Raw genomic sequence first — 27953 nt, 5'->3', positions numbered from 1 at the left:
CTTCGAAAGAAACCCTCTCTGCCGATTCCCCTCAAGCTCTGTTAGCTAGCTGCCCGCTCTTGTCTCTCGTGACCAGTTGCGGCACTCACGCGAGCCCCTTCTAACCCCGGTGAGGAGGAGGAGGAGGTCGGCGCAGTCAAGCAGGCGGGAGACCCGAAAAAAGGAAGAAATGTCGGGAGAGGGCGCAACACAGCGCGGTGGTAGGCGAGGGTGCATCTGCCGGCGAAAAGGTTGTCCGGGGGCACAAGGGCGAAGGGCGGAGAGGCGGAGAGTTGTCGCGTGGGGTTGGCAGCCCGAGGGTTGACAGGAAGGGAAAGAAAAGCTTTCGCTTTTGCCCTTTGCTCTGGCCCGTTTTCGTTTTCAGCCGGTGGCAGCTCTCTCTCTTTCTCTCGTCATATACTCTTCTCCTCCGTTGCGAGCCGCTAGCGGGTTTCCTCCTCACCCGCTAGTCTCCGCCGCACAGGAGACGCGGACAATTTGCATCGGTGGCGCGAAGGTATAAAGCTAGCCCGCGGCGCTCGCCCGCCGAAAGAAAGTCTTTGATTCGGTCGACGGAGGGAGGATTCTTGGTTATCACTTCGCTCGTCACCCCGCTGTCTTCGGACGGTTCGCCGCCGGCTTCGAGTTTTTTCTATTTTTGACACCCAGGAGTCTTGTGTGACATTTCGTCGTAGGACGAGTGGAATTTCCGGGAACCCGAGGAGGGCGAGAAAGATTGATTTTTTTTTTACATTTTTTTTTTATACTTCTGAGCGGATGTTTGGCTCGCGAGCTTGGATCGAGTGAACGGAGTGGAGAAATGGACTTTCGCGACTCAAGTACCGTTATTTCCTTCTCTCATTTCTTGAACTTTGGCATATATTATCTTTGAAGTTTCACTTGTTGCTTCTTCGTGCCGGTACTTCTGTCTGTCTCTCTCTCTCAAGGATTGGAGAGAAGTGGCTTACGTGAATTTTGTTTACGAGCGAAGGAAGCGATCTTTTGCGAAGCTGATAGGCAGCGTGACGCCTGACGGAAGAGACAGAGGTCCTTCTTTTTTCACTTTTAGGCCCGAGAGTGAGCAGGAAGTGGAGAAGTCGTAAATTAAATCAATTCATTCACGCTCATCTTCCTTCAGAGACGGAAGCGCCAACGAAAATAAAAATAAACATACAGAAACTTAAGTGGAACATGGTGCAGACAGGAACCGAAGCCTTGTATAGGTAGGCGTACGCCCACCCATCCCGAGAACGACGAGTGCCCTTTCAAAGCGACGAGCGCTATTCAAGACGAAGAAGCCCCTTGCCAATCGGACTCGATAGGATCTGTGTGCATCGCGCGTGTGTTAGACAAAAGTGACCGTACAGCATTGAGCGAGCACCCAAGACGGACTGACGCAGGAGGCTGCCGTCGCAAGACGACTTGCCGTGACGTTGCCGTGAAGACTCGCCAGTACGACGGTGACCGACGATTTAGCCTCGAATCGTTCCCGTCTTCGGGCTTTCTGCCCACGTTGCCGATATAGGAGTGAACAGACAGTGATCGGCGAGCTCACAGGACACCTTCCATCCGAGAATAGATGTTGCTATCGGCCGTGCCGTGACACGACGTCACTGCGAAGGTTTGCCAAGGACGGCATTCGTTTTCAGTCACGGAATCGTTTCCGCGTGTCGCAGCCCGCCGAACGAAGGAACTGTCTCGGCGAGAATTGGATTGCCCAGCGAAGCGGGACGCGCGCGTGGGACACTTCCGTTTCCCGTGTCCGTTCCGGAAGTGGAGGACAGCGGCTCGTGAAGCGGCACGATGATTTTTTCCATCTCGACCAATGGCGAAGCCCTGCCCCGCCGCGCGGACCAGGCGCCCATGCCGGGCCAGGACTCCAGCAGCGCGCCGGCGAGGGCAAATAACGCCAGGAACGGGTGAGAACTCATAAACACATCGATTTTACTTTCTGCTGCTGCTTTGCTGTCTCTGTGCCGTGTGCTCCCTACTAAGTTCCCGTATGCGCCAAGCCGATGTCCCAGATCGACACCCGAAACGCAATAGGTTTGGCTGTTAGTTATTAATTTTCCTCTATCGATCACGGGAATAATTGCTGCGTCATTTATTTTGCGAGGACATAAAAAAACAGGTTTCTTCTTTCTATAAAATCTGTTGATAGCGGCGATATGCAACACGAACTTGCACCGACGAAAACTATAGTGAACCCATAATCTTGCAATTTCGGTATATAGGAATTTTCACTCCATCCACTGATACAAACACTTTGGTTCTCATATAGAAAGTGAAAACTGCATGAACATAACGTAACGTGGTTGTGTGAGTACATAGTTTCGAAACCATCTTTTAATGACAATTTTTGCACATGACGCCGACAACAGGCTTCTCTTATGCTAACGGTCACACACTGAGCACGGAAAGTGTAGTCGTTTGTATAGTGCACGAAGTATTCAGGCCGTCCTTACAATTTTGAGTTTTCAGAAATTAGATTTTGTTCTAGAAGTCTTGGACGTAGCGGACTTGTGCGACCAGCCAATTAACTCCTTATGGGCATTTCTGTGGTGCGTATTTTCCCCCGTCAAGCGCTAAACTTCATGGAATATTCGTGAGCGGCGCTATACGAGAATGCGTTGCTGCAAAGGAATCCTCAAGTCTTCTCACAATGGGAAAAAGTGAGCTTTGTTTCCACAGTCATGCATGGCTGGTAATCGCAGCTTTAAAAAAAAAATTGCCGTTTCCACACGTCGGAACGCGGACAGCTGGACCCATTCACTTTGGTTGTCATGGAATGCTGCATGAGTAGAGTGCATCCTTGCCCTAATTTCTCCTCGCATTCCAGATATACCCAAACACTAACTGTAACGCCTAACATCTTCAGACTCCGTCACGATGCCAAGCCGCAATTTTTCATTCAGTGCAATGTAGATTTCATTGCAACATAAAGGGGCTTAAAGCCGCATCGTATCTCTTAACTTCATGCATCCAATGTGTCCCAAAGGTTTAGCTATACGCAATGACTCAGGTCGCACCCCTGTCTTCAAACTGTCCTTTATTGCATCGTTTCTTAACGAAACTTTGCAATAGCAACACGCCGACAGGATTAGCGTGTCCTGGAGGGACTGATTAGGCTTAGTATAGTAGCGGAATGAATCCCGCCGTTGACGGCGAGATTGTACTGACGTTCATAGCCTTCCAGAGCGAGGCGCGACCACTTGTCGTCGTCGTCGGCGGCGGCGCCAGACGTTGGGACACGCTGACTGTGAGCGACACGCAGAGGAGCGTGACGGACGCGAACGTGCGCAACGCAGCATGCGTGACGCGAATCGAGGCAGTCACAAAGGCGCGCTACAGCGCGGCGACGCCCTCTGGCCTCGCGACAGTTCATGGCTCAACGGGCGCCCTTGCCAGTCGCGTGCGCACAGCTTCACGATGTACTTTTTTTTTTCTTCAAATCTTGCCCCCTTGCCCGATCTGATCGACAAGCAAGCTCGAAGCTTTTGTGCCGTGCTTCTCAGCACGGCTTTTGGTCGCCAACAGGTGTCACTGTGAAGAACTTGGAGAACTCGAGCACTGCTCGGTGGTGCGGCGGGTGTTCGTTCTTTGAAAAAGTAAGCTTTGAAACGCCGAGAAATTTATTGGCCGTGGATAGACTTGAAGGAGAGAAAAGCGAATTCATTCGTTCGTACATCGTTGGTTCGTTCGTTCGTTTCGTTCGTTCGTTCGTTCGTTCGTTCGTTCGTTCGTTCGTTCGTTCGTTCGTTCGTTCGTTGGTTCGTTCGTTCGTTCGTTCGTTCGTTCGTTCGTTCGTTCGTTCGTTCGTTCGTTCGTTCGTTCGTTCGTTCGTTCGTTCGTTCGTTCGTTCGTTCGTTCGTTCGTTCGTTCGTTCGTTCGTTCGTTCGTTCGTTCGTTCGTTCGTTCGTTCGTTCGTTCGTTCGTTCGTTCGTTCGTTCGTTCGTTCGTTCGCTCGTTTCTGTGGATGTTTTGCATGTGTTGAAACGCCTTTGCTTTACCGAATGTGGAAGTTGGTAAGCGGGAGCGTCTATCTTCCAGGCTTTCCAATTTTGCCCCCCACTTCTACTTTAATATTTAACTTCGATAAATGTGTATTTGATGGACGTACACGTTGATGCCGTCGCTTTAATCTCGCGCTTTGAAGACCTTACTGGAGCGAGGCATCAATCAGACACAAAAAGGGGGGAAAAAAAAGAGGAGCAGGCAGGCTTAAACATAAGATACAGATAAAAATAGATGCGTGGGGTAATGTCATATCAGGCGCCGCTGGGTGTTCTGCTCCAAAGAAATTGTTAGATAGGATGATAGTACTTCACCTTTTCCTGGTGGAATAATATCACCAGGAAAAGAACGCTTCATATGCATGAATGTTCAAGAACGCCTACGTATAGCATCCACGCGCTGAGTGTACAAACCTGATTCACACATACACGTACCCGAGAATCTTGAAACGTCGCACGTTTCGCTCTTTGGCGTACAGCATTGTAGGCCAACGAGGCGGTCTTGCAGAAAGAACAACGTGCGCTTCCACTCCCCTTTCTTTCTATGGAAAGAGAGGTCTGTCTCATATTTTCATCTCAAGACACTGAGCTCGCATTTCACATGTAGACTCGGAAGACGTGTTGCGCTCAGGAAGCGTAACCTAACGTGTGTGTGAGCGTGTGTGTGCGTGCGTGCGTGCGTGCGTGTGTGTGCGTGTGTGTTTCTCTTCTCTTTTTGCGCCAAACAATGATGTCCAGTGGACCCCACCAACTTGTCTACAAATACTTTGGAGAATAGCTTCATACATATGTTTCCGAGGCCAGGAAGGAAAGCGACATATATGAAATAGGTGCACATGGCCCTCGATGCCTGGCAGTTTTCTTCGCCGCTCTATGGTGTCTCCATTAAGAAAATGCAGTAAACAGGGAGTAAGGCCTATGCACATAATGACATTCACAATGTCTTTGATATTGTGGTTCTGAGAGTGCTACTACTGCTGACGCCTTAAATGACCAGGAGAGGTATTCACTCCCTTGTATGTCTAACATTTATTTGCTTGATGCGAAAAAAAAAAATGTTGCCGATACGGCGAATAGATGCAGGTATCCGTTTTTGGAGTACTAATCCTGCAATCCAAGTTTCCATCAGAGCTGGAACGGCATCTTTCTCTCTATTTTTTTTTCTTTTAATGTTGACGAACCTGTACAACATAACCGTGAAGGTGGCAGCATTGCCGGCGATCGGAGCAGGGCGCACCGCTTTCTCGAACCCCTCGAGCAAACATACTCGCGTACGCTATCTCTTTGTACGTCGTCCACTGTGTGCGGGTTTGACAAATTGCGCGTCAGGGCGGCATCTTAGAAAGGCTGGAGTCCAGATAGGAAACGCGAATGGGGGTTCTTGAGGGCGCCATCGCTCCCGAAGGCGGGCCGGCCGTCCTGATCAATCTTTCAGGCTTCTTCGACGATACCGCACAGAGTAAGGGATATATTTCCAAGCTCAAGCGGCCGGGCGTCGGCAAAACTGCCGGTCGCAGCGTTCTGAAAACTGCCAACACGGGTTTTCATGTGGCATAGCGACGCAGGAGACAGCAAACATTACTCGGCTATCGGGAACGTGCTGTGCAGAAAGAACCATCGGTTTAAAATAGGAATCACAGACGGGAACGTACAGCAAGTGTCGTTTTCTGTGAGCAGCGAGTAAGATATATTCCTAGAGCATCAAGTGGGCTAGCGCGCCGCGTATTGTTATGAACCTGCATGTCATTGGCTGTATACTTTCCAACAGAGGTGAACATTCGATGGACATCAGCGTGGCGCCATTTGCTATAAACTCGCAGTTGCAGAAATTGTTGTCATCTTTGCCAGAACTTACAGCGCCCTCTGCTTAACCTGCATTCCACCTGTATAATTCACTTCCTGTCCGGTTCTAGTTCCGGCAAGTCTGCATTACCCGAGTTTTCTTGCTTCATTTCTCCGACCGTTCTCCCTACACAATATATCGCTTCATTTGTCATCTTCTCTAATTTCCCGCTCCGTATTCTTCCGCCAGTTACTGTCGCGCGCTCCAATTACTGTTTTCGAGCTAACAACTTGTCCACGCTCCAACAGGTGGCAACTAACAATGTACAAAGCGTCACGCAATGCAAGCAGGAAACTATGCGACTTCCGGGTTGAATGTAAGCTAAGCGAACATATGACGCCGCCTCGTCGATCGGCTGTGAAAAATAGCAAAACAAACGAGGGTACGGCTGCAGTCGGCCCAGAGGAGGTTTATGAAACAGGCATGCGTGAGCGATATGCAGGGGTTTTATTCTTACACAGCGCTTTCGTGCCGAGTAGAATCGTAAAACAACGCCGCGAGTGCAAAGGTCTCGGCACTGGCGAGCAGCCTGAGACTATACTATTATAAATCGTTTGTTCGTTCTCACCCGTTCTTGTCGCGCGTGGCCCACTGGCCCTTTGCAGCTTGCACGCGAACCTTATTAATAAGTCTTCCTCGTATACAGAGACAGTTTCACTCGCCGTTCACAGGAATGCGGGGTGCGCTGCGCTGAGTGGCCCATTGTGTTTGAAAGGGGAGGCGTCTGGAATTATGTCTGGATCAGACATAATTAATGTAATTATGTCTGACCCAGACATAATTACGTGTCTGTTTAGTTATGTCTGTCTGGAACTCTCACGCTTTTCCTCTAGTTCATTAGATATATACAGTCATCATTATTATATTTGTAACTTAAAGGTATATTGTGCGATAACACACAGAGAAAGGGGGGGGGGGGGGGCATGTACCACTAATTCGTGTGAACAGAAGTGGCTGCCGAGCCTACGGTTAATTCTACAGACATAGCCGATCTATATGGAATAGCCACCTGAATATCCGAAAGAGCATGAGCATGAATGTGCTCGGTAGGCATGAAAACATAAAAGAAATGAAGAAAGAGAAACGACGACACACGAACATGTCAGATGAGAAAGTGGTAAAGGTAAGGGTATTGAAGGCACTGGTAAATTGTGACAGGTGCGTAAGTAAAGGGAATAATTCCGCAAATTTGTAGACTGTCAATAATTGCTTCAATTTTTGTGGATCGTTCTCCCTAACTCTGACAGTTTCTGCTAGTTTTCAACAGGACTATTTCTTTTTAGTCAGATCAGCGTCCGTTTCTATATAAAGAGGGAAAAGAAGATAAGTTTATTTAGTTCTCAATATACAGCCGAACCACTAACTTGGACAAGGTGAACGCTTTTCCTCTAGTTCATTAGATACATACAGCCACGGGTTGCAGTACAGGTTGTTGAAGACAGGTTTGGGGTATATAGGTACGATCAAATAGCAATGACGTTCGCAATGTCAGGCATTTGCTTAACGACTACATAGGGCATTTAAGTGGCGGGAAAATGTTCACTCCGACACCCTTTCGTCTCTCAAGTGGTCAAGCACTCCCGACGTCTCTATACCACACTGCTAACGAAAAAAAAAAAAAAAAAAAAAGGCCGAGGCAAGACAACTCGCGTCTGGCCCCACACGGATGATTCCTGCTCTCGCGGCTAATATCATGCATGTACCACTAATTCGCATGAGCAGAAGTGGCTGCCGAGCCTACGGTTAATTCTACAGTCATAGCCGATCTATATGGAAAAGCCACCTGAATATCCGAAAGAGCTCTCGTATTTCGAGTATCTAGATCTACGAGAGATAAACATGCTCCAAATCAACTCACATGACAAACAAAAGTCGCGCACAGTCAGTTGTAGAAACGCTAACATCATCAAAATCATATTTATACGGTTATACAGGGCCGTTAAAGACATCGCTAGCCCGTCGCTGTGGCTTTATGTCTATGGCGACCTCGTGTTCAGCACCAGACGGCGCGGGTTCGATTCCAGGTTACGGCGGCCGCACTTCAATGGACGCGAAATGCAAAAACGCTACGTGCACTTAGGAGCACGTTACGGAACCCCAGGAATGCTAGTCTGTAAGTGTCCAACTAGTGGACATATGTCCATTTCGTCTGCTGCTGAAGTTCTGATTGACTGGGCTGGGGTAAACGTCAGAAGGAGGCAGGCGCCTTCAGCCAACAGCACTTCAGCAGCACACGAAATTGACATGGCCGCTAGGTGGACACTTACAGAATAGCCCCCCCCCCCCCCCCCCCCCAGGTTGTCAAAAAATTAATCCGGAGCCCTCGACTACGGAATCCCCCATAGCCCTATAGTGTTGTTTTGGCACGTTAAACCCCACGAATCAATCAATGAATCAAGCAATGAATGAATCAATCAATCAATCAATCGATCGATCGATCGATCAATCAATCAATCAAGACATAGCTATAATTCTGTCGCTTCATTGAGTGATCTTCAACTGAGTGGGCTTTCATGGTTAAAAGTGAGCCATATACTACCATTGCAGTACACGCACCTGCCATTCGCAGCCGTCATGTTATACAACAATATCCCCATACGTTCATGCTACCCTCAATTCTCTCAAGTTCAGGCTTCCGTTATTTCTACGTAGGCAACGTGCGCCCTCCACGGATTCCCTCTAAAGGGTGTTTTTCAGAAGTACGCAGATTACCAGCGAAATGGTTCAAGAGGGATATCGGCGAGAAAGAGATGTGTTTATATTCTACTGAATAGCGTCACGACGCCGGTCGCCATGGAAACGTCTCTGGTTGCGTAATTTTTATTTGAGCGGAGGCAGGAAAGAATATATTGAGGAGAGAGGATCAATGACGCCACGAAAGAAAGACCGTGTCTCTGGTCAGTCCAAGAAAACATTTTCATTTTGCGCCGCATCTCAAAGTCACATCTTCCATTTGCGCTTTCTTATAAAAGCGTAGGTGCGCTTTTGTAAGATATATAGTATATATATTTCTTTTTTCTTCTTCTTCCTATAACTGTCATGATTCAGTATGTACTTTCTCATTGTTAAGAAGTTTCTGTAATCTCGCTGCGATTTATGCATATGACATCACGTAGCTGTGTAGCCGCTATTTTGTGGGGGCCTGTGGCTTCGTCAAGCTATATGTCAGAAGCTTTTTGCGCTGGTCTCTAGCATCATGTCTGTTTGTGATGCGAATAAACATATTATTATTATTATTATTATTATTATTATTATTATTATTATTATTATTATTATTATTATTATTATTATTATTATTATTATTATTATTATTATTATTATTATTATTATTATTATTATACCCACCATGGTTGCTTAGTGGCGGTGGTGTTGGGCTGCTAAGCACGAGGTCGCGGGATCAAATCCCGGCCACAGCGGCCGGGATTTCACCCATGTACAACAGCCGTGCGCTTAGATTTAGTTGCGCATTGAAGAACCCCAGGTGGTCCGAATTATGCCGGAGTCCCCCACTACGGCGTGCCTCATAATCAGATCGTGATTTTGCCACCTAAAACCCTGTAACTATATTCAATTCGAAAGATAAGAGTACCTCGCAACTGTTTAGTTATTTGAAGAAATCCACACTTGAAAACACTAACTTATTTTCGACGTTTCGGTCGAAAATAAATTTATGCTTTCTAACGTTGATTCCTTCCAATATATAGAGAGATACCTAGACAGCCCGCAATGTGCCTGGTACGAGGCGAAGATAGTTTGCGTTAAAGGCAGCCAATAATTGCAGCTGCTCGTAACAGTGCTTGAATACCAACGAGCTGTTTCTGCTAAGAAGGGATGGCCGTGTACTTAAAGACCGCGTATAGGTATGAGGAGGAAACGGCTGAAGGCGAAAGTCAACGCGCACAGTCGACTGCTTCGTCCCCGTGGTCTCGCCAATTATTACAGGCAGCCGGCGACAGGTCCATGTCATGCATCCCTGGCGCGGCTCTTCCATGTCAAGCAGCCGTGCCGTGCGCGTCTCGCGGTCCGCGACAAAAACACACACACACGCGCACGCGCTCGCCCATTGTTCTTTCGAACCCGGATTAAGAAAGGGCCGAGTCAGCGTGACACCTTTCGGCGGCTAGGAAGTCACCCTGCGCTGGGCCGCCTCGTCTTCTTCGCTCGAAATAGAAGGCTGCTCTGCTGGTGTATAGAGCGCGTGCGCGTGCTATAACAGTGCACGCAGTAGCTGACTCCTGTTCCTTTCTTCGAGAGAGCGACGCTTCGCAAGTTGAGCCTCGTTAGCTGGCTTTGCGGCTTAAGAGAGCTCGTTTTCGCGCACGGGCTTAATCGTCTTAAGAGGATGCATTATGCAGGGCGCTCAACGTTCTTTTTTTATATATATAAGTAGCACTGCATTGCGTAGCTAGACTTTCTGATCAGTCTGCCATTTTGCGTGCGAGCATGTCGGCACTGTTATATTTTTGGGCGCAGACCTGTCGTATTGGTCTTGATCTTGAAATCTAGAAACAATATAGTTTAAAGGGCGTTCGCAAAGGGAAAATGTGTTGCCTGCGCTTGGGTAGTAGCGCTTTTATTGAAACCCCGAATAAGTACGTGGACAAAAGCGGTGGATGGTAGCTTGAACGACGATGAAAGGTTCGAAAGATGGCGTAAAGTGAGAAAGACGATGGAGAGGTGCGCGTTTGAGAGAGAGAGAGAGAGAGAGATTGTAAAAGAGGAAGGTGCGTTATTTTCTGCAACCCTTTACAGAGCACGGTTCAGCGCCCGACGGAGAGGTCACTAAGCTGGACAGTCCACTCGCAGCTTAGTGACTTTGCTCGCCTAATAAAAATGCTGAGCTAATGAGCAAATAAAAGGTCGTTGTTTCATGCTAAAATAATAACTTTGGCTGAGCATTGATGTCAGGAACAACCATAAAATTTGACCTAGACATTCAGCTTTTATCCTGGAACCAGTGGCACAAGGAGATCTGTGCGAAAAAAGGAAAAACAAAAAATCAGCTGTTTTAAACACTCAATACTGCTTGACGTCAGGGGAATAAGTGAATCTAATTGGTCGTATGTAATTTGTATATAACTGTGAGTGGACTCCAGCTATCTCTGCTCTCTTTCCGATGTGAAGGGCAGGTCCACTGTGTTTTTGTGGGTAGAGCTCGTTTGTAACTCTTACGTTGTCGCCTACTTTAGTGCCCATCGTAGTGCCACAAAGCCTGCTAAACTCATTCTGGTATAGTAACAGAGGTTGGCTTTCATATTTGTTTTATTGCGATAGCAATTATATGGACACTTCAACCGCATTTCTGCCGTCGGCGTCGCCGTCGCCGTCGCCGTGAGATTCCCTATAGATAAAATCTTCGTCGCGCGCCGTACGCCCGAGCGGAAGTGTGCGGGGACGCGCGCTATCACGGAGAGCGAACGCACTCAATCTCCCACGCGCAAGCAAGGAAGCGGGAAGCCAGAGCCGGAGGGAGCAGGGGGGGGGGGGGGGGGGGCGCACTTTTACTCTGCCAACAACCGCGCTCAGTCGCTCGCTCGCACCGTCGCTTATCTCCACACGGCTCTGACCTTTATGCGCCGTGCATTCGCCGTTCAGTTTCCGTTGAAGCGATAGATCGCACGTACCTTCGCCCGTTGCTGCGGCGTATGCGCTTGCTGCCAGCGTTTTGACAGTCGTTGTCTGCAGTCATTCCGTGTGATCTATTCATGTTTGTTTGTGCGCGCCCACATTTTCCAACGCACGCTACACATGCAATGCTGCCCGGGTCGGCAGTGCAGCGCTACAGGTGTGTCCCTTCGCACGCGCTGCCCACGGGAAGCGCTTCTCATCAACACCACCGTTTCACACGCGCCTCCTCGTGGTCATCGAGTCACTCTTCATGTCGGTCTACTTACGCCGCAGCACGCCTGCTTACTTAATCAGCTCATGTTTACTACAATTCATATTGCTACCAAAGCCGCTCACCTTACTTCGTATGATATTGCTGTGTTGCTATCGCATTGATTGCTTCGCCCTTAGGGCGAAACTGTGACATTTTTTTGCTTTAAGATGCAATTATCAATGGCTATAAAATAAATGTTACCTTACGTACACCTCAGACAAATAGACAACACACTCACCGCTGAATTTTTCTAGCCTATAATCCGTAATATTTCTTTCTTAGGTCGTTTTTTACCGGCTTCTCGGTGAAGATCAATAAGGACCTGGTTCAATAAGGCTGCAATGGTAAAGATGAGCCAGCAACGCAGTGTGCGTGGAATACCTGTAGCGGCTGTGTTGATAAATTATCATCAAGACCAAGCAGCACAAAAAGTAAAGAAAAAAAAAGGAGGAGAAGAAGAAGAACAAAACCATTGTACTTCCGAAGGGTGTAAGAACTCGATTATATGCTGTTTACAGCACCGTTGCAAGTACGCTTCCATCTTTGAACATAGACCGCACCGCTGAGCGCCTTCTGGCCTCCCCTTCCTGATAGCGGACGAGGTGCTGAGCAAACGTTTCTTGCGTCACTCTGCGTCTGTCACGTGGACGGATGGTTGATTGCTTCAATCACGCACGAAGAGAAAGGTGTTGAAGGTCGTGAAATTGAATTCGATACAGAATCGTAGTATGCGTCTCGTCGTTCACAGACGTAAGGGTCCGCAAAATTTGTAATGCGACGCAAAACATTGAGACGCCGCAATGAAGCGGAGAACTTCGTACGTTAGAATTTTCTTGACACATATATTTAAGGTACAGGACGGCGTTTTCGTGGAATAGTATTTCGTGACGGATATACTTATCAGTAATAATCTACGCATAACAAGGCACAGTGGAATCTTAATGCATGGTTATTATTACGCAGGCACCACTTATAAGCGTTCAGTTTCGAAAATTGCAAATTTTCCTGTGTTTCTTATGGAATAGCATTTCCTTCATCAGACCTTCCCCGCGGTCGTCGTGCGCTTAAGTGACAAAATCAAACTGCGACTCGACGTAAAACTTCCTCTCAAAGATCTACACTGCTCGCACCATCGTGATCGTCTTTAAGCACTTCTCCCGACACTGCGTCGTAATTTGCTGATCGCGACTGCTACGCCGGCGGCAAATCTCTTTCGGGTATTTAAGCTTTCGCCGCGCTATAAACACAACGGGATGAGAATGGCGCACACGTTACCTAAGTGTAACTAGTCATAAAGCGTTAGTGATTATTGCTAAGCGTTCTGTTGATGGATCGCCCGATATCGCTAAATGTTTAGTGACTGCCTGCAGAATAAAATCTCTGGAAAGACTTTTATTCTTTCATTCGTACGTAGGGAGATTTAGAAATGGGAGACGCTAAGCTAGGGGTCGCTGTCAATCACCCATATACGTACTAAAGGACGCAAGGAGAGTACAAAACAAAGCAAGACACGCGGAAATGAGTTTAGGTTTTTGGATACGCAAAACCGTCTGGAGCGCCGTTCCTAACTTCCTAGTGGTCGTTGTCACACGTACGCGTATATGATAAAAATCAATTTATTTATCCTGCGTTACCAAAAGTAAGCTAGCCAAAAGAATTTCCATGACGCTTTTGGCTGAGGCCACCAGAGATTATTGGGTGCTCATTTTAATCATATTCGATATTACTTGACCAACAGTAATGAGATCAATTTTGTGAAATGAGGAATTTGCAAGTAACCAAGAGGCGGACACCTGATGTGGCAGTTGCCAAAAACGTTACGGTATTACAAATATGGGTTATTTTGTTTTGTTTTATTGTTATGTTTTGCTTTCTGCTATGTCAGATTAACGTTTCAGAAAGAGAAGACGAAATGAGATGGTTTGATCACGCGATAAGAAAAACCGAGGGCTGTTTTAGCTGGAGGGAGATTACAAGCGACTCCCGTGGCAGGAGTATGCGTAAACGAGTTAGGATTATAAGCACGTAAGTGGCGAGATAGCATTAATGAACAAACTAAAGCCAGGAATGTGTGGTTGTTGTTGAATGCATATAATATCGTTTGCGCTGTTTTTCCGTGGTGAACGTGCACTAACTCGCCCAAATTTGAGCTTCGTTGAAGTTTTGTAGGACTCTGTGTCTTCGCAACGGGAGCTGTTCCTCTGACAAGAACGTTATTTAGTCATTAGTAGTTCGGTGCATGTTGACCACTGTGCGGAATGCGAATTGTATGTGGCCTTGCTAGACACTAGGCGTCATGATATTTTTTTTTCAAGCGTACGTGTCTTGCACTTCCCTGACGGCGATGTAGGTGCACTCGCGTTCGCTAGTCATCTCTAAGATTTACTTGTATGAACGTGAAAGTTAGTCAGCTGAACGGCGCGTTATTATCCGAAAGACAAGTTCTTTAGAACTGGGTTCCCCAGCTTAGCGTGGCCGTAACGCTTTTTCTTGCATTGTAGCGTGCCGAAGAAGCGTTTGCCGTCAAACTCTTTTCTATCCTATAAGCACACGCTTAAAGGCAATACGTCTTAAGGGACTCGCTGCAGATCCATTAAACAAAGTGCTTCGCTTTGCGGTACGCGCACAGCGAAGTAGCGAATCAATCGCCGCAACCTTTTACGAACGGCGGTATACACTGTTGGGAAAGAGTGCCCTGTAAGCAAAAATGACCCGAGACAGTTGGTTCTATATACACATACACTTTTCTTTGTCTTACGCTTGCCTGGTGCTGAAGACGCTGTTTGAAAGCTACTACAGGACGCAGACGTCAGCGGGAAAAGTTGAACGCAAGGAAACATCGTCAAGTCACGGGTGCATTGCGTGCATTTCGCATAACTGTGCGTCTTTAACTCTTGCGACCAGATGCACGGAAGGGTCCTTAAGTGACAGCGTAACAGGCCAGCCGATTCTTCCTTAATGGCTTCGCAATCCTAGGCTCTGAGACTTTGCACTCAATAAGAAGGTAAACTCTCCATACCATTAGCAGTCTCGCGTTTCATGCACGACATGCTGCCGATGCACTTCGCGTAAGCAGAGGACAGCATTTGGGAAGCAAACACTCGTCTTGAAAAAAATAGGCTCCAATCCACTCTGTGAAGGTAAGGTTGGCCAGCGAAGCTGGGGTGCCACCTGATCCGATAGACCACTGTGACGTAGCCTTAAAGTGGGTCCTAGCTGCCGAGCCTAAGCACGATGCCATTAATTTGTGCATATTGAGCTGTCGTTCCTTTCGTCCCTCATCATATTCGCGCTACTCTTCAGGCGTCCTAACTCTGCGCGGCTTGCTTTGGGCAGGAACCACTGCGTCCTGCTTATAGCTTGAGCACGACGCCGTTGTGCGTATTGACGTTGCTGTTCCCGTCGTCGCTCATCGTGTTCACGCTGCTCTTCGGGAGTCCTAACAATGCGTGGCCTTTCCATAACGCTATCACAATACAAATTAAATGAATTGCTAGGCGGGTTCTTCTTTTGCATATGAAAGTGTAGTGACGTCACTCCCTGCTTCGTATACGCTACAGTTGCCGCTTCCCGGTAACCGCAGCTTATGCAACCGTAATATTTACCGGTAAACGCTTGCGGCGAACGCTATGCGTGAAGGCGAGCTTTCTGGTTCCTTTCTTTTCTTTCCCCCACTTGGCCGGCGCCGCCGCTGCCGCGTATGCGCGGATGCGAGCGCAATCTGGTGTTGCTGCAAGGAACCCAGCGGCGCACGCGGCGCGCGCCTTCTGCTGGGATTGGTTAAGTTTTCTGTCTACGGAGACGAAGAAACTCCGGGATCCTAGCCATATATAGCGTCGCTATAAAATTGGAGTTTTATATACTCAGAAATTATGCAGTCCAATTAATGCGTTAACACGAAACTTAGGAAGAAAGAGAAATGCGTAAGCTATTTGAAATGGCTCAAACCAGCTACCACGGCTTTCTCAGTTCAGTTCGTGAAAATCGTGCGGGCGTGTTTGACCTGCTTCTTGTCCATAAAGGCCATCACCAGCTTTATGCATGCCTTTTGAACGTTCTTGGTACAGCATTTTTATCGCGATAGCGATTATATGGACACTCCAAGCGAATTTTTGCCGTCATCATCGGATTGAGGCTCCGTATATATTTAGGTATATGTATGCTATATATATGCCATGCCATGCTATATAACATGCTGTATATGCGGGTTATATTGCCACACCATTCTATCAGTAAAGCTGCTCATACCAGGACTTACATTCGTGACAAAATTATTTATAAGAATTTTGAGAATGGCAGCCCACAAACAAATATGATGAAACAAAACACCGACCGTGCATGCCTTTTATCTTAAGTCTCCTTAGAATTAAATATTAAAAGTGGGAAACAATAACAAAGCTCAAACCTGAAAATAATGTAATTTTATTGGCGTGGCTGTGCACTCTCTCCAGGATCCGCCCGGGAAGGAGGTTTGAAACATAACTGATACGGAAAAGTGGTGGTAAAGTTGCTAAGAAGACGTTGGCTTTAATTAATAAACAGAAATGAAATTGACCGATGGCAGGATTCAAACAGTGGTACCCCTGGCATCACAGCTAGTTTTTATTTACTTAGCTTATGCTTACTTCAGTTCATGCTGCCACTATAGCTACTTTGTGTAATATTCTAAATGTTGCTATCGCATTCAATGCTTCGACCTTATGCATGGCGAAACTGTGATTTTGTTTTTTCGTTGAACATCGCTTCCATTTAGCCCCGGACTTAGTCGCTGACGAATTTCGCAATCATGGCCAGATGCCGGCTTGAAATGTGTAGACCAGTGGTTGTATACCTTTTCGTGAAGCTAGTCTTAGGTCTCCCTGGCCTCGTGAACCGAGGCTGAGTGTGGCTCGAACACGTATTGCCTTATTGAAGCCACATTGTCCAACCAGAGTTGCGCTCCAATACTCGCCGTAGACGGCTAAATAGACTGCTAAGTGGACAGCCACCATCTTAAGTCTCCTTTCAATTCTGACAAAGCCGGCAAAGAAGGCAGCTTCGCGCAGACAGCATAGAAGTGAAAAAACGATGCAGGGGCTGTCCAAACAAGATGGTGGTGTAGCAGAATGCTTGGAAACTCGATGGGAAGGTCGCTTGCACACAGTAAAACGTAGTTATGTTTTCTAATGTGCCTAAGGTAAGCTGTGTTTCTTTTGTTCTCGCGCTCGAAAAAAAAATTGAAATGCAGAGATAATATGCGCTCTTGTTAGCTTCTTCTTGTCAACGCGAGGTGGAGTCAAGTCGCAGAGGCGTCTTCCAGATGCGTTGCATTACTTAGGCTCGAAACTGTCCTATTTGCTGTCAACGTAAATTGCCTCCAATGCTGGCCAAAATGGCAACACAATCCAGGTCTTCGAAATAGCCCCCAACACGCTGACGTAATGCGAATCAACACTTTTTCACTCTGTTGTTCTTCATGAGGAAGCAACTGCATCCTGTACTCGCTTTGCGGTTAGTTTACTTCTTTAGCAGTGTCATTGTATCGCCAAATTTTCCTGGGGCAGCATAATTCCCTGCTCTTCTCCAAATTGTTCTATACATCGTGTATCTATCTAAGCTTATCCTTATCCTTTCTAAGCTTATCGTTAGCCTTAATGAGCTGCTTTTAGGTACAACGATGACTCTGTATCGCTGGTTTACGTTCTTTTCTCCGGCTAACTGACGATAATGTCGTGACCCGTTCATCAGTCCTCGATGGTCGATGCTTGGATAGGCGAAATACGACACATTGTTACGAGTGTATCATTGCAATATACAGAACTTAAATATAGCTCCAATTTCTGTCTGTCATTCTGTGCATATGTAATCAGTCACTGCATTGCCGTTGCTGAGGAGTAGCCAGTGGTACTACCGCTAAAAACGACGCCTTCTGTAACTGCATTTAACCGAGATTGCGTTAGCACCCTCATTTGGATGTGTGACTTTTTCTTGGCGTAAGACGCTGCCGCTGACAAAAAATATGTGGGCCACTGCTCATGTGAGCCGACATTTTTGTTCTCTTGTTTTAAATCGGGCTCATGGGACAGAGCGGCGTGAAGTACACCGTGAACAAACCAAGTTACAGTGCGGCCTAAAAGGCTCGACGACGTTTTGACAGGTGTACTGTTGCGTGTACAATAGTCGTGGTGGTCTTGATGCTTTTGATGAGTTAGCTTTATGAGGCTGAATGTTTTGCAAACATCAGTCGTCTCTCACTACACTCACCAGTAGTTAGCATGGTAACTAGTATTACGATGATAAATACTGACGATTAGATGAAATCACCAGGTGGACTGATGAGGTAAACCTTTTGTTGTCAAGGCGGCCTCAATTGCCGTTTTCGGCGTGTTACTTTTACTTAGTAACTCCCCTGATACCATTAGTCGGTGTGGTTACCGGCCTCGGTGTACACAAACTACGTAGGAATACCTCACTAGGCATGATGAGCAGGTTTACGTCACCGGCCCCAATTTTCAAGGTGTTTTAACCTCATTGATGCCGGTTTTATCAGGTTTATCTCCTAGCCGAGAAGCAAGGCGCGTATGGTGCCTGATCCTAGTACTCATTCGTACCCCGGCTTCAGCAAAATGGAAGGTTTGGCTAGTTGGTGACTGATGATTAGAAAAGAAAAAAAAACGAGAGCGTGTACACGTACACAAGATAAATTATACAAAAAAAAGGTAGCGGTCATGTCGGTGTTCTTTCCTTTATTTTCTTTTATGTACGCGTGTACGCGCTGCCCTTCTTAAAAAAATAAAGATAAAAGGCCATCGGGCTATGCAAAATATACGAATCGGCAAGTTGATATTCTATACTAGACAGGACAAAGTGCTGTCTTGTTCGTCTTTATGTTTTGCTCATGCTCTTCAATTTTATTATGGCTATGAGTATAGTATATTAGGAGATGTGCTACGCGAACAAGTGTTATCGCTTGCGATGGATCTTTATTGGCCTGAATACTTTTGACAAGCGTTTGGCAGGAATGACTATGTGAGTACATTAAGTTAATTTTCCCGGTAGCTTCTGTGCGCGAGTTTGTGATAACAGCAATAACAGCACTATCGTCTAGGTGTACGTTGCGCTAGAGTTCTGGGATGTTGTAAGACCCATCCTCTCTATACGTTTCAAACACACCGCATAATGCGTCGGCTATCCGGTAACTGTAGATCCCTTACATTCCCCATACCCCGTCACAACTGCTCAGAATCTAATACTGCCGACCAGTAGCGTTCTGTCCCCATGCCCCAAAAATACATTATGCTCTAACCAGTTTTTCTTTTTTCTGTCTTCCTTTTCAGAAACATGAATGGCATTCAGCTCAAACCGGTAAGAGGCCCTGTGTACTCACAAAATTTCTGGCTGTTCCCTACTGACCACCATTCTCGACCAAATAGAACAGTGGTTTGACTTGAGCGTGACAAAATGAATAATCATTCATTTGTATCCGTCCAGGGACATTTATACTTTGTGAGCGCCAGGGAATATTTGTATTGTACGTAAACTCCACTGCATTTTCCCTAATCGTTACTTCTGTTATTTTTATTATTTTGCGCACAATTATGCCAGGGAAAGAAGAGAGTAACCGGCGTCACTTACAGACGGCAACATCCCCTCAAATACAGTTCACAAACTAATTAAGCTGTTCACATGTTCTTGTGATGTAATCAAACTTGACAAAAAAACTTATTTTGGAGGCCAGGATACCTCTAAGAGACTCATATTGTCACTAGAAATTCAACGGAGGCCATATTGCCAGAGAATTACAATGGCGAAAACCATTGAGCGCGAGACCAGGCAGAAAAAGAAAAGAATCCCTGGAGGAAGTAAACAAACTTGGTTCTACACATTAAAATCGGCCGCCACCAGCGCCCCTAACGAAATTCGTTCCATCTATAGGCCGAAGGAAGAAAAAAAAAAAGAAAGAAAGAAGGTCCCGGAAGTCGGCATTGGCCGACTGTGTCACGCAGAAGCTTTGCGTATGTGGTACGGCTGATTACCATCACAATGGGCCCCGAGCTCGAATTTCGCGTTAGTATGCGGGATCGAAAAGATGCAGGCGGCCAGCGAGCCCGCTGGACATTATGTTCAGTTTGCAAGGTCGCATTTTCCGTGGATGGCGTATACGACTCTTCCGTATTGCACGCCATGCGGGGAACTCGACCTTCGGGACTCGTTCTCCGGTTTCAAGGTGACGTGAACGCGCTGAACTCGGTCCATATATTCGCTTTCCAGTGCAGGGAAGAGTAATTCCGTGCAGCCCAGACGGGCCTTGCAGGACTTGCAAAAAGCCCAACTTGCCGATATCGAGGCGACAGTTTGTTGGAGGCATAATAACGCAAGAAGGGGCTCGGCAAAACTTGAATTAAGATGTATTATGAAGTGACACGTGTGTGTATCCTTGATATAAATAAGGCAAACAAATTGCATTTTACTCTGACGAGTTGTAAGTTTCAGTGCATTATCAGGTTCAAATACTGCGCTACGCACGTGTAACGCAGATCGTCGCCACGTAGTGACCTGTAGTGCACTACAGTGTAGTGCGTACCGCGCTGAAAATGATAGAGCTTCACACTCTAACGATGTAAATCATCAGAGAGAATTGTGATGCTAGTGGTCTGCATCTTCACCTAGCCATAAAATGACGTTGCGATGTTGAACACAAGGTCCTGGGTTAGATTCCTGACCGCGGCGGCCACATTCCGGGAGAGGATAAATGCAAAATCGCTCGTGAACTTACATTTAGATGGACGTTAAAGAACTCCAGTCATGCAACATTTATGCCGAGTCCTCCACTACAACGTCGTTCATAGCTGCCCCCCCCCACCCCCCATCCTCACCCCCTAATTGGGACAATTCGGGACATTAAGCTTCATGACTCAATGAGTGATGGGCATAGTACATGAATTTAGCTGACCTTCACCCCTTTCACATATTTCAAGCTGCCCTCTGGGTTCACAGTTTATCTTGTCGGTCATAGCATAGCAAAGTCGTCGTATGGAAATTGCCTCTAAATGTTTTAACATCGTGCTGTTTTCAAAAAGTGTAAATGAAAAGAATATTTTAAGATATAAGAGAAGTCGCAGTTTCACCCGAAAGGCGAAGCATCGATTGCTATAGCGAATTAGCAGACAGCTATACGAAGTAAGGATAGTAGTTTTATCAGCCGTATAAACTTGTAAACATTCGCTTACTAAGTAAATTAACAAGCATGGTGTCACGCGCGCACACGCAAACATGAACACATCTCACTCGTTGACCGCAGAAACTCGCTGTCAAAAACGCTGGCGTGAGGAAGCGCGACAGCAGCAGCGAGCGAATTGACCTTCGTGCTGCCTCTCGCTTCAACGCAAACTAAGCGGAGACAACACGGCGCACGCGATGCTGTAAGCACTCAGCGCACTCTGCTCCCATCGCAGATCGCTCTTCAAGATCTGCGCCATGCGCAGCAGCAGCCGGAGTAGGACGCCTCTCCCCCCCTCCCCTCCCTCGGTGCCTTGCGCGCGACGGAAGACAGCGCGCTTCCTCCCCGCTTTCCTCCCATGCGCGCGCGAGATTAAGCCGTCATTGTTAGTCATTGTAGGCTCACCCTCGCACGCTTTCACTCGCACATACAGCATACCGTGCGCGGCGACGATGTTATCGCCCTTGGACTTTATAAAGAACATCACGGCGACGGCGATGGCGACGGCAGAAATACGCCTGGAGTGTCCGTAGAATTGCTATCGCAATAAAATGCATCATTCATGCATGCTGAATGTTATACTGCCCAAATGAAGTCTGGATATTTATACCAATGCCTGACCGACGCGAATACTACGCATCTGGCTACGGCCACTCGATGGAGGCCAACTAGCGTCAGGTCAACTAGCGTCAACCGCAAGGTGCAAGCACCTTGAGCAGTCTACATTCATACAGTTGGCACACGGCTCTAGAACCGCTTTTTATTTCGTCATGCGGAGCGCTCCCCGTATCAGAAATTCATTCCCCGTGCATTCGACTTTATGTGTGGCCGTGTTCAACAGGCGAGAACGCGACAAGCGTGACGCGCGAGCATGATGTTCGCCACAGCTGTGACATTTAAGCGAGCCAGACAAAATGTCACGTATGCCTTGTCTCATCGTGCAGAAACGTGCAGCGCAGGGAGAGCTATATTACTACGCCTTGTTTCAGCTAACAAGACGCGCATTACGCTAGGTAATTATCAAGCAAGAAGTAGAAATGGAAATGAAAGAAAGGTTCGCGATAAGCGAGTTATATTGGCGGGCAATATTCTATGTTAAATATTGAATATTGAGTATTATTATTCAATAAGAAAAATGTTTCACATTATTATCCCCGCCAGTTTAATCTGGGGAAGAGAAAAAACGTTTGCATTTATAAAAGTAAAATAATACAAAATGCACCACTGAGCGTTAAATTGGACGCATCTGTCTGCTTTTCTTTTCAACGTTTGGACAAATGCGTAACCATCACACGACGAAGATACGCTAATTCGCTCCCGAATATCTGTTCCAAGAAACCAAGAGCACGCCCTCAAACGCTGCTAGAATAGTTGGCGCAGTATACACGTGTCCAAAAGCTCTATACGCCTGTAGCTATCTCTTGATTGCCACAAAATGTTGTCCGCGAGTGTCGCTCGTTGGACACCGTATGAAAATACAAAGGCTGGTGTGTCTTACCACAATAGACAAGCGCACCCGCACGCCGGTCAATCGCCGACTGTACTTGCGAATGATCGCATTCTAGAATTCTGTCTCTGATAATAAGATGCCGAATCTGATTCCTTCCATACTGCATGGTATTAAACAGATACAATGTCCTAAGAAAGAACGTCCCAGGTCGTCGGCATTCAGTCATGTTCAGCAGCGTGATGACGTCGAAGTAAAATGTCGAGCGTCACTTAGAGACGGCGCATCTGGCAAAAAAATTATCAAGTGTCACTGCTTAAGAAGCACCGCTAGACACACACGGTGCTTCCTAAGCTCACAACCATGGAGAAGGAATGGCTACTTCAGGAGCACTGCGATGAAATGGTGAGTGCCGCCAGGAGGGAATATGGCGCTGGGGCTCGCCTCTTGTTGCTATTCTTTATTCGGTTCATTCTGTTATCGCCCAGAACATCGAAATTTCGCAGGCAACGAGGAAACGTCCATGTAACGTCGAGGCGCGAAGTTTTGCCGAGCAGCTCAATCAATCACGCCTCCGGAAAATTCTCGTCTCTCCTTTTGCTTCGAAGGCACCCGTGTACACTATATATGTGCGGTTGATCGTTTTAGGTTTATATTTTCCCAATACTCGGGAGGGCAGAGGGCTCTTTTTTGTAAGTTTTTATGTATTTCCACACGAAAATTTGTTTTTCTATATCTTCTTCTTGTCGAATATATATATATATATATATATATATATATATATTTTTTTTTTTTTTGCCGATGAACTTTATGGATAATTTTGTTGCGTCGAAATTACCGTTTTTCTTCTTTTTTTTCGACCGGTGAATGTCACGTTCAGTAATTTTGATGACCCTGAAACGTGCTGTATGCCTGTACGTGTTCGTAAACTCTGTACTTGCATTCGATACACAGAATAACAAGTTTTTGAGAAGCACTCCAGCAAGGGCTCATCTCTCTACGCCTAAATGTGACTACGAAGGAATTACGAGTGAGTGCATAAGTGAATCTAATATGCAAACGCAAATTGTTTACTTTGTAAAATTACACGGGGACGCATTTTCTCCATTTTCGCTCCAACAAATATACAACGATAATTGATATGACCATGCATGCGTTTGCATAAGTGAAACTGCCCACTTCACCGTGACCCCGCAGCGGCCGAATGCCTGCAAACTTACTTCTATTTATTATTTGCTGTAAACATCGTTGTTGAATAAATTGCAGTCTGTGCTTCCCCCGACCCCCCTGCATGTGGAGCCCTGGCCACAGTGTATTTATCAACGGAATATTTTCAACAACGTATTATATCATAGATGCAACAACTCGCAATTATTGCGCTTGAGTGCTTGGATATTACACAATAAAGGCCTAATAAATAACGTCACAAGAGAGTCTGAATGTACACGGAGGAAAATTACACAAACAGATGAGCTAATCGTCAAACCAATAGTTGGTGAAAGATCGTAGCGTCAGTGTTCCCTCTAGTAATTTTTTTTTTCGTACGAAACTATGTACAACACCAACTAGGTGAGCTATACTTGGCATATGATTTAGAAGCAATCAGCGCTAAAAAACGAGACGAAAAAAGAAATCGTTTTGCCAGACAGGAGCGCTCACTCTTGTGCATTCCTGTTTGGTAAGACGATTTCTCGTTCTGACCCGTTTTTAGAGCTGTTCGCTTCCAAATCATGTACAAACAGCACAATTTGCTTCTCGCGAAGTCGGGACAGAAATGGCTACCTGTTCGCCTGAAAAGGGCTGACTGGGCTCCGGATACAGAATTCTTCGGATACATAAGTACGGAGACGACTCGGCGACATCGTTATTGAATGGCAAGCAATTCATTCGGCGAGACACATAGGGAATGTTCACCTTCAAGACGCGCTGGGATTAAAAGCGGATGGATGCATCAACCGGTCAGCCGTCGAGATAAGCAAGATACGTTTAAGGTATTGGTGAAAGAAGAAAAAAGGCGGCAAAGAGAGAGTGATAGAACCGGAGTCATGACGTGTATAGGTAACTGCACAATATAGAAGCAGACGTTTTTAATGAACAGAGAAAAGATCAAGGAGAAATTGGCAAAATGCTAGACTGCTATGCATGTGTGCCATACCTGATTAGGTCAAACAGGCTAGGTGACAATTTGTCGCCGCCCAAGTTTCGAATGGCATGCCTGTTGAAATTATCATTGTGCCGGATCACGAGGTATAGTTTCCCGGCCTTCTAATGTGATTGCCGAAGTTTACCGGAGTCTCTGAGAAAAAAACGTTTCTGCGGTAAGAAGAAAATATTGCTTGGCGGCAGGCTGACGGTTGACCTCGATCTCTCCAGGCTCCTCGCACCGGAGCGCATGTATAGGCTCTCAGCTAGGCGGCGATGGCCGCATTCTAGCTCTCTTGTAATGTTGTTTTCACTAACCCTTTATGGTTAAAGCTGAAAAAAAAAAATAAAAACGAGAAACCGGCGTCATGATTAATTGCTTAATTAATTTATCAATTATTTATTTATATTGTTGCGGTTTACACACTAACTGTAATCTAACTATAGGCTATAGGCTAGAAGAAAATCATTATATGAACCGGAAACACGTAGTCCGATTTCGCGGTAACGCCACGCGAAGCTACGTGTGCGTGATATGCATTCCGATGCAGAAAAAATTTGCGTGCACCCCGTAGCAAGACGACAGAAAGATGGTCGGTGTCTTACACACTTATATATATTACATCTTTTTTTCTTGTGATGTCTCGGTAGAAAGCTGCCTATGCAGTAGAGGAAAAAAAAATACTTGGGCACGCTTTCATTTGCCTGGAACCTCTTTCATGCTACAACGACAAAACTACGATTAGCTTAAGTTAAACTATATATACTACACAGGAAAGGCCCAACATGTTTCGCACAGGCACACAGCCACGCTGGCAGGCGGTCCAGCCCTAATGCAATTTGTTCTCGCTCTCCCCGAGGTGTGCTTTAGGAGTCTCTTCCCAATTAGCTGCCCCAAGTGTCGAGTCCCACGTCGGTGCCGTTTTTATTCCCTGCCCCGGCAGAGTCTTCAGAAAAGCTTCTTAGTGACTCGTCCGCTTGGGTTTACGGAGTCGTCGGATTAGCGCCGGGATCGGATGCGCCCCCTAATCCGCGATTTGTCGGCTTTGCCGATGGAGGGGGGGTCTCGCGCGTCGTAAGCATACGAGACCGAAACCTGCGAACACGAGGGCTCGGGTCCGCCGCGTGAAGATGCTAATAATGCGATCAACCGGGCTTGGACACGCCAGCGCGCAACTTTTCAAGGAGCGACTGCATGGATCCACAGACGATGGGCAGTTGCATTACCCCCAAAAAAAAAAAAAAAAGGGTCAGCTTGTATACTGTAACTGCCACACTACTCTAGCAATTTCTCCAGGAAGTCAATGCACTTGTGACATCGGTCGTGCAGCTATTTAAGTCCCTGTGAAGGAAATTCTTCCGTCTCCTTGGGTAACCGCTCATTTTAACATAAGTTGCCTCTAGAACGCTCCCAAATCATCGCCCTCATATGTGTTTTTTGAGATCGGGAAAAAGCTGGTAGTCAGAAGGAGCCAGGTATTGCAACTAGGGTGGATGGCCGCGGCATCACTCAGAACCTAAGGGGGTAAGTTTTGCCATCGTTTCACCTGCAGTGTGTGACGCGGCATTGTCGTGCAACATGATGACACATTTGAACAGCTTTCGTCGACACTTTTTCTTAATGTCTCGTCTCGACTTCGTCAATAAAGCATAACAATATTCTGCATTATTGGTTGAACCCTATTGGAGATAGCTCACCAGTAGAAATCCCTTCGTATCCCAAGAACCTGACGTCATTTGCTACTGCACCGAAATTTGCGCACGGAACTTCTTTGGCCTCTACTCCTCAGAGTGTTACTTTGTCTCGGGATCATTACAGTAGATGCATGTCTCATTACCAGTTACCAACTCGTCCAGAACTTTGACTCACTTTTTGCAAATTGTTAAAAAACAGTCACCGATGTTTGCGCCAAGTTACCTCTTTTGTTTAGCTGTCAAAAGTTTTAGAATTCACTTTGCTGCAAGCGTTCTCACTTCGACGACGTTGATGATAATCGCACGAATTCTCTCACGCGACATTCCCAGATACGTATAGCAAATTTTTGGCTTACATTCGGCGGCCCTCCCGGGTGATGTCATGGATAGCTTTCGTATTTGCAGATACAGAAGCAGAAGCAACCTTTTACTAGGTTTCTCAATTTGAACACTGAAATGGCCAGTTTTTAATATTGACAGCCGAACGTCTAGAGGTATCACATCAAGGGCCACTGTCGCTCAAAGTGTGACATTTCATCGCCGATCTGCTTCGCATGTTTATCTCCAAGAAACAGAGGCTGATTTTAGTCCTGTGCTCTTCCACACTGAACTTTTCTGGGGTTGCTGTCAGATTCACATTAGGGCTTGAAAAATAAAAGTAAGCTGTAAACATACGTAGCTGATTTTCGCACCATTTAATACGAACCAATAGACCAATCCACCCTGGAATTTACAGCTATCTAGCTCCCTTTCTTTCTGGATAAAGCTCAATACTTTTCAGCATCCCGTCAAACAGAAATGCTACAATGGTAACTAATTAGACTTGGGGAAAACCTAATACGCCCGTACTACTGGGAACGGATACTTGGTAAGCCAGGAAAAATGCATAGTCGAAGGACAAGTGGAGCCGCCACATTAAAATTCTCGCACCAGCTGACCGTGACGTCACTGATTTGGAAGCCATATGTCGGGGGCTAGTTAAATGTTTATATACTTGTATAAAAAAATACGTTGCAACCAAAAACGTGCCAAGAATAGACCCGGTAGTTTTTGAACACTTTTCTAGCACAAAAACGGCAAAAATACGCGATATAACGGGTATACTTCGATGTCACGTTAACGTTATCGGTGGTGCGAGTTGGGCGCGAATGTTAAGGAGGAAAGTATATCCTCCTACAAAAAACACACACACACACACACACACACACACACACACACACACACACACACACACACACACACACACACACACACACACACACACACACACACACACACACACACACACACACACACACACACACACACACACACACACACACACACACACACACACACACACACACACACACACACACACGCACACACGCACACACACACACACACACACACACACACCTGCATAGTACCGCATACAGGTGGATAAAGGCTGAAGCTTTTCTATTTACGATTCCCGATCATTGGACAGATTGACACCACTTAAGCATGCAGAACCATGAACAGATGGTACTGATGGTGCTGATAGTTGTGTGCTATGCTAGAAGGCCCGCGAAGTAAAGAAGGCTAAAAAGTCGGAGATTACAAAAGCAAAGCTATACCTCTTTTCATCGATATGCAAATCGAGGCTGCAGGATGTTGGACTAGTAAATACTTTGCCGTGCATATAAACAGCGTGCGGTCACACAGGTCTCCACTCTCCGCGCTTCGCCTTCTTCCCTAATCCGTTCAGAGCTTGCAGACGGTACGCGAAGATA

The 27953-nt window shown here is 46.5% G+C and overlaps 1 protein-coding gene across 5 annotated transcripts in view; it reads left to right on the top strand.

The window, feature by feature from the left end:
• The window catches only part of LOC119446572 (endothelin-converting enzyme homolog), a 149461-nt gene that overhangs the window by 50658 nt on the left and 70850 nt on the right, over window positions 1-27953 (top strand). The window contains exons 1-2 of one of the 5 annotated variants that reach the window (XM_037711036.2): window positions 529-1898; window positions 19033-19060. The exons of 1 other annotated variant lie outside the window; for it this stretch is intronic. In XM_037711036.2, coding sequence (XP_037566964.1) covers window positions 1783-1898; window positions 19033-19060 — 144 coding nt within the window. In that variant the 5' untranslated portion in view covers window positions 529-1782. Of the gene's footprint in view, window positions 1-528; window positions 1899-19032; window positions 19061-22686; window positions 22768-27953 lie in introns of those variants that run through there. 3 more of the 5 variants (XM_037711037.2, XM_037711039.2, XM_037711038.2) reach the window with 3 other exon arrangements.

The sequence above is a fragment of the Dermacentor silvarum genome, chromosome 3, assembly GCF_013339745.2.
Source record: "Dermacentor silvarum isolate Dsil-2018 chromosome 3, BIME_Dsil_1.4, whole genome shotgun sequence".
Taxonomy (NCBI): Eukaryota; Metazoa; Arthropoda; class Arachnida; order Ixodida; family Ixodidae; genus Dermacentor; species Dermacentor silvarum.
Note: the sequence above shows the minus strand (reverse complement) of the source record. Positions and strands in the feature narration are given on the sequence as shown.